Here is a 12,855-nt window from a genome sequence, read left to right as displayed (position 1 = left end):
GTCATGACTTTTAGTCATGTTTACCTGAAACTTTTAAAAAATAGGTGACATTTGAATCCTTTTTTCCTCTGTTATTGTTTTCATAGTACTTGGCTATCAGGAAATTTTAGGTTGCCTTGGAGACAAAAGGTAGTGGCAATTTCTATAGCCAGGACTTGGAGGATATATTGGGAAAGCCTGTGTGGTTGCTAGGTGTACTAACAACACCCAGACCCAAGGCAAATGCCCCTAGTCAAATGCCTATCTAAGGAACTCAACTCAAGATTGCAGAGTACTTGGAATTACAATGCTAATTCTAGGAGTATTGGGAGATCATTGCAACTGTTTTCGAATAGAATACTCTCACTCATTCCTATTCTTCACTTTTGAATCTTTAAACTGCACATTGAAGCATTAGATGTTACATCTGTATTTTTGTCACTAAGACATGAATGTGAAAACAGAAGGAAAAGGTTAAGATGAGAAAAAAATGTCAGTTATCTTCCCTCCATTAGTGTAATGGTGAGTTCATCATACGAACATGGTTTCTGATTGCTTGATGAGGATTTAGCTTCACTTAGATCCCTTTCATTGAAAAAACCTGGTTGTTTAGGCTGAGGTAGAGGACTTTCGCCACCTAGCATCAGGACCACAGTTGACATCCTTGGCCTATCTTCAGGATTTTGTTGCACGCATAGTAGACCTATATGAATTGATCTCAGAACTTCAGATAGATTGCAGGTGTCTCTAATTGGTGCAGCAATCAGTTGCAAGGGTTTGCCTTCAGCATATAGCTTCCATGCCTATTGAGTTGAAGCCACTTTAATTATAACAGAATTCAAACCAGGAGATGATGAGAGGGGATCATAATTTGAAACTTACATGCCCAAGGAGGTTATGGTGGTGATCCGGATGAGAGAATCCTCTATTCCTTTTCCCACTAACAATCTCTAGCACCAACACACCAAAGCTAAAAACATCAGATTTAATCGAGTAGAGCCCATCAATTGCATACTCCGGAGACATGTAACCACTGCAGTTAAGAATCATTACATGTTGTTTCAGATTTACATGATATGATGTTGCTAAATGTTGCACCAGTCTGGGGCTAAAACTTACTATGTTCCCACCACGTTCTTTGTCTTTTCTTTGGTGACATTTTCCCCAAAACTTCTAGCAAGGCCAAAGTCTGAAATTTTTGGGTTCAGTTGACTGTCCAGTAATATATTACCTGTTTTCAGATCTCTGTGAATTATTCTTTGCCTTGAATCTTGATGGAGATAAAGGAGTCCACGAGCAATACCATTGATGATGTTGTAGCGCTTAGGCCAATCCAGTGACAAGCTTTGAGCCTGATCTGCTCAAATTTCTTACACAGTTCAATCTTGTGCAAATTTTTTCACTGGCTAACCACTTCATCTTGCAACCCAAAGTCTGGTATGCAGTTGGGGTTACAAGATGAATGCAGTCAAGTCCAACAATTATACCGTATCCAAAGTTAGAGAAAAGATTTACCAAAAAGAAAGAAGTTCAGGCTTTTGTTAGGCATGAATTCATAGATCAACATCTTTTCATCTCCTTCAACGCAGCATCCAAGAAGCTTCACTAAATTTCGGTGCTGCAGCTTTGCAATATGAACTACTTCATTTTTGAACTCACTAAGACCTTGTCTCGAATTCTCTGATAGCCTCTTTACTGCTATTTCTCTTCCATCCTTCAGCATACCCTGAAGTTTAATTATAACCAAAGATCATTTCTGGTAATGCTTAAAAGTTTTCTTAAGCTGCCAAAGCTTATACAGGCACCTTACCACATAAAAAAAAAGGATGGTTTTCCTATTTTCATAACCAAATACCCACTCACACCTCACAAAGAGAAACAAATGAGAGTTAATTGAATTCCCTATTGAAGATGAATATGGAAAACAAGTTCCATTGATCTTTGAAGCGTATAGTCTTGTGATCAATTGAATAGTTTAGTCAATATCTATTGAGTAACATCTAATGCATTGGCCACATTAGTTGCAGAAAACCCCATTTATGGCTACTGTATTGATGTCAATGCAAAGAGGTGGAAACCATCATAGCTATTAACAATGAACATGTTGCTAGACAATTTACTGCATTGTTACCTTGAAGACAGATCCAAAACCGCCTTCTCCAAGTTTATTCTTGATGGAAAAATTTTTGGTTGCATGGACAAGTGTGGCCATGTCAAATAATGGTACTTCAGGATCTTCCCTCTGATTTTCATTATTAGAACTGCTTCCACAAATGCATTTAAAAAATCCTGCAATGTAGGAGCCGGCGTATACATAAAATGATAGCAGAAACCTATTTGTAAAAGGTCAGCTTTAAAAAAACTGAAGGAGAAGCTACAGAAGGAATGCTATCTGTTAAATTGAGACTTGCATTGAAGACCCTGCAAGCCTTATTTTCTGTCAAATGCCCATGCCTCACTGTTTTGTGTTTTGACAGTTACTTACTGTCTAGGTTACTGTCTGTCATGCACCTAATGCATGTTTTGATTGATGTTTAGGTTCTTCTATGAGTTAGACTCTTGTGGTGCACAAGTTATGTTTAAAACTTTGTTTAAAAGCCTTCATTTGTACATATACTGAAGTTAATGAATATCAGGCTATGTTGCCTTAGTTTCCTGTTTACTTCTGTTCTGTTCTGTTTTTTCTTTCATCTATGGCTGCTTGCTCTACTGATGTGTTGCAGTAGTATTACCTACTGTTATTGAATGCTAAGCTTCTTATAAGCTATAAAACAACACGATCCCATTAGCTGCATGCATCCATTACCTACCCTAGTTTTCTAATACAAATGAAGTTCTCCTTGTTGTTTTTGTGTTCCTTTTTCCTGAAAATACTTAGTTACTATTAATAACAATAGCATTTCATCTACTTCTTGTCTCATCACTCGCGTGAAACTAGGCAGAAGTTTCAGAAACGTAAAAATGAATAGGAGGAAATATATACCTCGTTCATGGTGTTTCTTCCTCCAAAAAAACAGAACCAAGCCTAGGATCAGAATTGTAGTAGGCAATGCAATGCTGACACCAATTATCACTCTATTTTTCTTCGCATTGGATTCAGCCTTTGTCTTCTTACTGTCAATTTGATCTGTATACAACGAAAATCACAGCAGAAAACATTGAAATAAGAATAAGGAATTTCCATCACTCACTACCAGGCTTACCAATCAATTTGTTGGCATACAACTTAAGCCATTGGTTCAGGTTGTACACGGACACCAACTCCAACTCCAAATCTAATTACTACTTCTCACCAATTTTAAAATAAATATATTGCTATTCAATCATTCTATATTGGTGTAATCAATAAACTAAGCATATACTAGAGGGACAAACACCCAAAAAATCAGCTTAAACTAGATGGTAGTGATCTAATGATCTGTAAAATTCAATACATGCATGCCAAACTTGTGGATTTGACCAGAATCTCCTACTAAAATTTCAGCTGTCCTACTATCATAACCATGTTCAGCTGTCTTTGGAGATGTAACAAAAATAATTTCAGCCTTTTTGCTGCTCTTGCATTCTTTTTCAGTCACTCTCACTTTAAGTTTAAGTTATCTAGAATTGACCAAAAATTTATGACATAAATGTTCTTCAAGGTTAGAGGATGATAACATACCAAGTTCTGCTGCAGCCATTCTTATATAAATTGCTTGATCATTTTCAGTCACCTGTCTAATATCAATCAGATCATTGAACCAAATCAAACACCCACTTCCTTCTCCTCTTACATCCAAATTAGTATAAGCTGTGCAGTTGCAGTTCTTTATGCAGTGGTTCTTGCACTCCTCCAGGTTCATACTATAGTTAAACCAGGATTCACTTGCGTCCGGTAACTTTAGTCCAGTGTACTTCAGAAATCCATCATCCTTACAATTTAGCGGGGTCTTTCTCACACATCCACCCAACCCAGGTACCACTTCCCATTCTTCTTTAATTTTTGGCTCAAATCCTTTTAAGCAATTGCATGCGGGGGAGTTGTCATTGTTATTGTTGCAATTGCCATTTACACCACATAATGCATAACTGTCACAAGTATCTAGATATGGTGGAAGGTGAAGTACCCAATTTTGGGCTTCATCAATCCATGTGAATCTCTGTATATTTCCATTGGGAAGGAGCAATACCCTCGAAAGAGAGGAGCTGTTATAAAGGTTCCAGCTGAAGTATATCTCTTTCTCATTGAAAACAAATTCAAATCCATAAACAGAGTTTGGTGTGAGACCAGTTACCCCACTAAACCTCAGACCATTCCAAGGGCCACGGCGCATTCTCTTTATCGAACCCTCTCTTAGAACCCACTCTGGAAATCCATCAAGATCAAATCCATAGGTAAAATTACCCCGAAAAGGATCGTTGGTTTCCTTCCATGATGATAAGTAACGATCCAGACCTGTTACCAAGTCCTTTCCAATCTTCATGTTTGGTAGGAATGTATCACAAGGATAATCAAAGCTCTGCCACATGAAGTTTTGAGGGTTACCATCAGTCTCATCTTTAACAACAAAGTTACCTGAATCCAAGATCTGTGCAACCGGCCTACGAGCAGATGTTGATGAGTTGGAAGACCAAACAGTGCTCCCATTGTTGTCAAGAAGGATAAGAATTCCTTGGTTGGTAACTTTTAGAACTCCTGAAGAATCATTGAGGGGTACTTCTCTGTTGGCCACCCAGACAACAGTCGTGTTAGATTTCTTATACCATATTCCCAAGTACCTTTTGTTGGTAACACTCGGGCTAAAAAATCCTACTTCAAAGACTCCACCAGCCGAAACTATGGTCTCACCATCTTTAATTGATCGAGTTGTATCTATAGTGTCAAACTCAGTGGATGTTATTACTAAGTTAGGACACAAAAAGAAGCAAAGAAGAAGTATGGTAAAGCCTTTTATCCGAAGCAAAAGATCTGAAGATATGAAACCTTCTCCCTGCCTTAATGTCTCTTCCATATTTCTTCAACTGAATCAAACGACTGAAACCTGTAAATAGAATAATTACTGTCCTGACTTACGACATCCTTTCTAAGGGCTACCTGAAGAGCTTTCTTGTTCAGAGCCTGCAGAATTTTCAACCTTGGACCAAAGAATGTGCATTCTGGCAGCATAAAACTACCTAAGATTGAATCAATTGATTTCTTGCTTTCAACAATAATGAATTACGTGAGAAAAATAGAAAAAAAATAGTCAATTTAAATAAAGAGGAGAATAAGTTCATAATAATCGGACTTATTAGACAATGACTATAGGTGGACTTTGCAGGGTGGCTCATCGCAAAATTAATTAGAGCAGTGCAAATGTAGATAATTAAAAATATATTTTTAATTTTATTTTAAGTGTCTATAAAAATATGATTAATGATTAAGTATGATAGAAATGTGATTATTGAAAAATCAATAATTGTCTATAGGAAAACCAACCACCATAACTATTAAAAATAAATTATTTCAAATAGACACATATGTATGAAAACAACTTATTATTTTTATTGAAAAACCAATAAACATAACTATGGGAACAAATAAAAATAGACAATTATATTTATTTGAAACAGAGATAATTGTGTCTATTAGAAGTTGTCATAATTGCCTATATAAATAAGACAATTGTTCCCAAAAACCATTAAACTATGAAAAATGTTTTTGTTTGAATATTCTTTAGTCTAAACAAAAGTCAAAGTAAACATTCTTAAGCAATAACTTTAGGGACTATGGCAACACACACCCTGGAAAAGCTCATAGCTACTGCAGAAGTTACTTTATGTGGAAAATTCTATCAATGTTGTAACAAGACACTCCTGTACAGGATTGATGGGGTCTTTGGAAATGGGGGAGGGTCATCTTACCAGACTATAAAAAAGGAAAGAAAAAAAATACTGGAATTCAATGTCCAAGGTTACCGTAGAATCACCCATCAATAGTGTGACCAAACATAAGTATTCAATTCTATCTAGATTTATAGCCACCAGGATGGACTAAATTGCTGGAGGAACTAAGGAATATTCCAATTAATTTGCTTTCTCTCGTTTCAATAAGATTGAATCATTGACCAAATTTTCCTGCACAGTCATGTCAGTGGACAGTCAGCAGAACTTTCTCTTGTTCCACTTTCTCATGCTGCCTTTTCTTCCCTTCTGTTCACACTCATAGGTAACAGCATAAGCTTCAACTATTTCTATCAATTCAATTCTGTTAAATGTTTTATAGTAAACAAAATTATGAGTAATCAAATTATAATTTACCTCAAAGTGTCTCCACACTTTTCTGCTCTTTATTATTGCTTAAGCACTTGAAAGAGATGCTTGTGATAAACAGTTTTAGGGGGAACAAGATCCAAAAACAGGTTTAATGGTCCAATTACACACACACTGCCACTTTGAAAGCTGTGTCTCAAAACATATCTGTGAAAAAACACAAGAAAAGGAGCAGCAAATGCTTGCTCCAACTAGTAAAATTGACATGATTATCTCAAAGAGCAAAATCAACTTATACATTTGTCTCTATTGTTGAAGATGCTCACATTTAACTTCCCCATTGGAAGTAACGAGTGACTGAAAGCCTTTTCTTCTTCTGTAAAAAAGAGTCTTAACTCATCTTTACTGGTTTTTTCTAGTCTCATTGCTGGAAGGGAATAAAATCTATGGAATATTAGATGCTTGTGAATTTGAGATCAACATTGAGATGCACCAAAGGAGGAGCTTGGAAGCTTGTTCTCTTTATGTGGTATGAAAATGTAATGAGATATCAGATACGGGAACAAAATAAATGAAATTAACCAGCTAGCATAGTTCACTGGCTACAAATATACTTACAGTGAAAAACCATCATTTCCACGAGTACCAGAATTCACAACATTTCCATGAAATCTCAGTTATCTTGCCTCTACTACTGTGATAGCAAAATCATTAGAACAAGATGGTTTCTGATTATCTGATGAAGAACTAGCTTCAACCAGATCTCTCTCAGTGAAAAATCCTGGTTGTTTAGGCTGGGCCAATGGAACTTCACTACTTAGCATCAGAAAAACGTTGGAAATGCTTGGCCTATCTTCTAGATTTCGTTGAACGCATAGTAGTCCTATGTGAATAGCTCTTAGTACTTTGAAGTGAATGCAGGTGTTCTTAATTGGATCAGCAATCAATTCCAAGGAGTTGCCATCACAAAATAGTGTCCATGCCTAGGCAAGTAAAACCGTTTAGCAATAGCAGAACATAAAATCTAGATTTAAGAAGATTACAGTTTGACACTTACATGCCCAAGAAGGTTATGCTGATGATCTGGATGATAGAATCCTCTGTTTCTCTTCCCACTTACTATTTCTAAAACCAGAACACCAAAGCTGAAAACATCAGATTTAATTGAGTAAAGTCCATCAATTGCATACTCTGGAGACATGTATCCGCTGTAAGAACCACCAAAAAAGAGAAAAAAAAAAACAAGTTTAGAAGTTTTGAATTTAAACTATGTATTGTAATTTTTGGACTCATTACTTACAATGTTCCCACCACTTTCTTTGTGTTTGCTGTAGCTTTTCTCCAAAACTTCTAGCCAGGCCAAAGTCAGAAATTTTTGGGTTCATTTCATTGTCTAATAAGATATTACCTGCTTTCAGATCTCTATGTATTATTCTTTGTCTGGAATCTTGATGAAGATAAAGGAGCCCTCGCGCAATCCCATTGATAATGTGGTTGCGCATGGACCAATCTAGTGACATGCTTTGAGTTTGATCTTCACAATTTTTAAACAAGTCAAGCCATTTTATTGCTAGTTAGATCACTGATTATTTGGGAGATCGAGAGAAGGATATAACCAAACAAATTAACTATGTCACATATACTAAATTTCCTGAGTTGGATAAAGATATACCAAAGATAAAGAAGTCCAGGCTCTCGTTAGGCATGTATTCATAGATCAACATCCTTTCATCTGCATGAATACAGCATCCAAGTAGCTTCACTAAATTCCGATGCTGAAGATTTGCAATATGTTTAACTTCATTTGTGAACTCATTGAGTCCTTGTTTAGAACTCTTTGACAGCCTCTTCACAGCAATTTCTTGTCCATCCTTCAAAACCCCCTAAAGAGGTGTACACAATGAATGTAGAAGTAAATTATAAAGCAGACAACTTTCCTGATTAAGAATCACTTTAAAATTTCTACTACAGGAAGAAAACAGTAGTCATGGCTATGATGTAAATGCAAAGATGTGAAAGCAATGGAGACAACAATCATAATCTTTCACTGAATTTATCATATTGTTACCTTCTAGACATATCCAAAGCCTCCTTCTCCAAGTATATTCTTCGTTGAGAAGTTATTGGTTGCAGAAACAATAGCTGTAAAGTCAAATAATGGTAACTCTAGATCTTCCTTCTGATTTTGATGTTCAGAAATGCTATCTGAGGGGAATGTCTGCAATCCTGTGACGTAGCAAGTTGAGTAAATATAATATGCAACTTATCTGTAAGACTTCAATTCATTTGTAAGAATTTGTAATGCATAATTAATCATATCCTGGAGCTGTTATGATAAGAACATTATCCTGTTGAGTAGCACGTGCATTCATTCCTTTTCCCTGCTCTCAATCATATTTAACTAAGAAGCTGAGCAAGTTTGGTAAGTTCAGTCAATCGGTTGAGATTTGTATTTCCTTTAATCATAATTTCTCTTATACGTACTTGATTCTCAGAAATGAAATTTTTTTATGGAAAATTTCTAGCTTATGAAGTATAGAAAGTTATGCACATTCTCACAGCACCAATAGTATCAAAATCTTCATAGCAGTTGTAATAAAGAAAATTTCTATAACAGCTTAAAGAAAATGAACTGGGGACAAGGAAAGATGTACCTTTTCTCTGGCGTTTCTTCCTTCGCCAAAGCAAGACCAAAATTATGCCTGCAATTAGCACTCCTGCAGACAATGCGGTGCTTGCTATAATTCTTGTTCTGTTCTTCGCATTGGATTTTTCTTCGTTTCTTGTGTGCTCATTTTGATCTGTATGGAAACCAAATCAAAGCAGAGAATCACTATAACAAGAACAAGGAAATTCAATTTTTCACTGTCATGTTTATGAATATGTCAGTTGGGTTAACTTCCCAGATGTTTAGATGTAGTACAAACTACAAAACAAAATCTAACTGCTAATTTGCACAAGCATTATTTTTATAGGAGTAACAGTACCATTCCAACCTAGCAGGAAAATTTCTAGTTTGTTATTTTAGTATATCCTTTTATATAAACCTACAAAAATTTAACTTATTCCACATTAAATCTTAAGCTATTTCAGATGCTGCATGCTTTTCTCGTTCTCTTTTACCTAGATGAGTTAATACTATCTCTATAAAATCTGTAAGAATATAAAGATTCTGCAGAAGCTTTACAAAATCTGCATACTCAAAATTTTGAGGCTTGAGGTTATTTCATACCTAGTTCTGATGCAGCAACCTTCACATAGATATCTTGAGCGCTATCAGTTATATATCTCATATCAATGAGGTCAGTAAACCAGAGCAAACACCCACTTCCTCCATTTCTTATGTCCAAATTAGCATAACCTATGCAGGTGCAATTTGCCAAGCACAGGCTTTTGCACTCCTCTAAGTTTATATTGTAGTTATACCATGATTGTCTTGTTTCTGGCAACTTTACGCAGAGACTTTTATAAAATCATCTCCAGAACAGTTTAGGCGAGTCTTTCTTAGGCAACCATCTGTCCCTGGTACTGCATCCCATTCCTTTGGACTTTTCGGTACAAATCCTGTCATGCAACTACAGACAGGGGACTTGTTGTTGTCACAGATACCATTTGCACCACATAATGCATACCTGTCACAGTTATCTATGTAAAGTGGAAGATTTTGTATCCAACCTCGATTTGGATCAATCCACATGAAGGGCTCTATAGCTCCATTCTGACTACTTGGCACCCCCCTTAAAAGAATTGAGCTATTGCGAGGAGTGAATGGTAGATAGAACTCCTCCTCATTAAAAACAAAATCATAAGTGTACATAGGGTTTTCCTTCATTTCGAGCATCCCACTCATCCGCTCACCATTGTAAGGTCCAGACCGGAATCTCACAGTCGAACCCTCGCTCACTACAACCTCTGGAAATCCTCCAAGCTCAAATCGATATGTGAACTTACCTGCTGAAGGATCGTCAGGACTTTTCCAAGATGAAAGGAAACGATCCAGGCCTGTTCTGAAGTCTCTTCCAATCTTCATTCGTGCAATGAATGTGTCGCCTGGATAATCAAAACTTTGCCAAATGAAGTTTTCTGGATTACTGTCGCCATCATCTTTCACAACAAGATTTCCTGAGTCCAAGAGCTGCACAACTGGGATACGAACAGGTCTCGATGCATTGGAAGACCAAACAGTGCTCCCATTACTATCTAGAAGGACAAGAATTCCCTGGTCGGTAACTCTTAAAACACTGGATGTATCATTGAGGGGCACTTCTCTATTGGCCACCCATGGAACTGTGGTGACAGAATTCTGATACCATATCCCCAAGTATCTTTTGCTGCTGGAACCTGGGCTAAAGAATCCTAGTTCAAATATTCCACCAGCTGAAACTAAGGTGTCACCATCTCTAATTGAATGAGTTGAATTTATGCTGTCCACTGCAATGGATACTGTTACATGAGGCCACAAAAAGGAGCAAAGCAGAAGCAAGACAAAGCCTGCCATTGATAATAACGAGAAGCTGAAGACTTGGAAAAACCCATTCCTTTTATGATAATTTCAAAAACAGAATGTCACAACTTCAACATTGACATCTCAAACTTGAGGTGCCTTTTCTGACCGCTGCTAAAGTTTTCTGGTAGGGCTAAATTTTTCAGCCTTCATGATGCAAATAATGAAGAGAGTCAGCAAAATTTTCTATCCAAGAGACTTACTAGAATTTTCTTTTCAACACCGCCTACCTCAAACTTTCTAATGCAACTGAAACTATCCTTTATTCATATTTTTTGATGTAACCTGCTTGCTTCGACTAAAATATACATTTAATTTATATAAATTTCTCCAGGACCTGAGAAATAGGCCATTTGACTTCTGAATTTTTGCTCAAAGCATTTGGGTTATATGAATCCGACCCTCACTACATAAGGGTATATCCTCCTCCGTATACACCATTGAAAAGTCAATCTTTCCAATCCTTGAGCAATGCTATGCCTTGTAGTTTCCCAAAGACCTGTATATAAACTCTTTGTACATATTATTTTCTATTAAAATAATAACTAAAACCATGAAAATGCAGGTCTGCGGTCCATTTCTGACTGTTGTTCAAGAACTTACTCAACTTTCATGATTCACAAAGAAGGAGAACAAATATACATGCATATATATATATATATATATATATATATATAAGTTACACCTGTGGGTGTGATTGATACATCCTTTTCTTTTCAATGACATACACAAAAAACTTTCTGTTGCCTTGACTTCCATGGCATCTCATGTTTGCATTATACACTGAGTTTAAGTTTTAAAATATTCTTTTGTTTGACTTTGAACAACTTTGGGTTAAATTCGTGAAAGACTTCTGGCATCCCACGACGGTCAGTCCTGGGTGTAGATAATGTACCAAAGATACAGTTTATTACCCTTAGTTTTATGTTGTTCTGCCAAGGAAATCAGGGGTTATGCTTGGTATTCTTCGTAGATTTTGCCCAAGTATAACAGCATGACAGAGAAAAGGAAAGTAAGTGTGGAGTATATTATTAGATTATTATTATTTAGAAATTATAAGTATAATAGAAGTATTAGAACTTTAAGTTAGTCATGTTCTATTTAGGAATAGAACACTTATTTTATTTAAATTTCTAGTTAAGTACTCTAGTTGTATTAAGTAATTTGAAGTAGAGTTTTATTATAATGTGGGCCTATAATATTATAAATAGGACCTTTAGGCTTAGTTATTATTCACATTCTAGTTGAGAGTTAATAAATAATATTTTCTTAAGTAAGAGTACTTATTTTCTTTAGGTTCTTTTTAAAAGAGTAAGAAGTTTTTAGTAACTTTGGCCTAGTCAACCAAAGTGAGATTTTGGTTATTTTTCACCTTAGTGGGATTTTCTAACCTTGTCAAGATTGGTTATCCATCTTAGTGGGGTTTCCAACCTTACCACGATTAGTGTCTTCACAATGCCCGACGTTAGTTTGGTATAAGAGCAAAAGGATCCTTGTTTGCTGCGTAATTCGAGTTATTGTCACTATCGAGTTTTTGACTTTCCTTATTTGGAATGCCGCTAAGACGTCAAAATCGTCAAATAAATAATCATGAGATTGAGATTGTGGAACTCCAATGCCAAATTCAAGAATTACAAGAGCAACTCACAAAACGTGATGTTACTCAAATCCATAATAACAGCTCTAGTGATGAAGAGGATGATATCAACCCTTTCCATCAAAATTCATCCTCTAATGAAGAAGTACCTATACATCGACTGAGAACTACTGCTACTAGAGACTTAGGAATCAAAGTCGACATCTTGAATTTGAAGGAAGACTTCACCTTGATAACTTCCTTGACTAGCTCTACACAGTAGAAAGAGTTTTCGAGCTCAAAGATATTCCCGATGAAAAACATGTGAAGCTTGTTGCAATTAAATTAAAAAAGCATGCTTGTATTTGGTGGGAAAGTCTTAATTGACAAAGAGAAAGAGACGGTTGCAACAAAATCAAAATATGGGATAAGATGCATCGAGAACTCAAATGTAAGTTGCTTCTTGTAGACACTAAATTATAAACAAAAAAAATGAATTAAAAAATATATAATAAAATTTTAAAAAAAAATGAAAAAAGAAAGGAGAGAGGTACGACTGGCAGGG

General features: G+C 36.0%; 1 protein-coding gene and 1 pseudogene across 5 annotated transcripts; both read right to left on the bottom strand.

Moving 5' to 3' along the window:
- On the bottom strand, nucleotides 253-5,158 carry LOC18593764 (G-type lectin S-receptor-like serine/threonine-protein kinase SD1-1). Of its 5 annotated transcripts, none has more exons than XM_007021130.2 (7): nucleotides 3,641-5,158; nucleotides 2,963-3,106; nucleotides 2,111-2,268; nucleotides 1,495-1,705; nucleotides 1,099-1,336; nucleotides 862-1,012; nucleotides 253-782 (listed from the first exon to the last, which is right to left on the bottom strand). In XM_007021130.2, the coding sequence occupies exons 1-7, from the start codon at nucleotides 4,968-4,970 to the stop codon at nucleotides 477-479; spliced, it is 2,538 nt and encodes an 845-aa protein (XP_007021192.2). In that variant the 5' UTR covers nucleotides 4,971-5,158; the 3' UTR covers nucleotides 253-476. The 5 variants fall into 5 exon arrangements, 4 of the variants coding, with proteins under 4 accessions (XP_007021192.2, XP_017980486.1, XP_017980485.1 ...); XM_018124995.1 differs by having other exon boundaries at nucleotides 533-682; XR_001928842.1 differs by having other exon boundaries at nucleotides 691-782; nucleotides 1,211-1,336.
- Nucleotides 6,689-10,708, bottom strand: LOC18593763 (annotated as a pseudogene).

The sequence above is a fragment of the Theobroma cacao genome, chromosome 7, assembly GCF_000208745.1.
Source record: "Theobroma cacao cultivar B97-61/B2 chromosome 7, Criollo_cocoa_genome_V2, whole genome shotgun sequence".
Taxonomy (NCBI): domain Eukaryota; kingdom Viridiplantae; phylum Streptophyta; class Magnoliopsida; order Malvales; family Malvaceae; genus Theobroma; species Theobroma cacao.
Note: the sequence above shows the minus strand (reverse complement) of the source record. Positions and strands in the feature narration are given on the sequence as shown.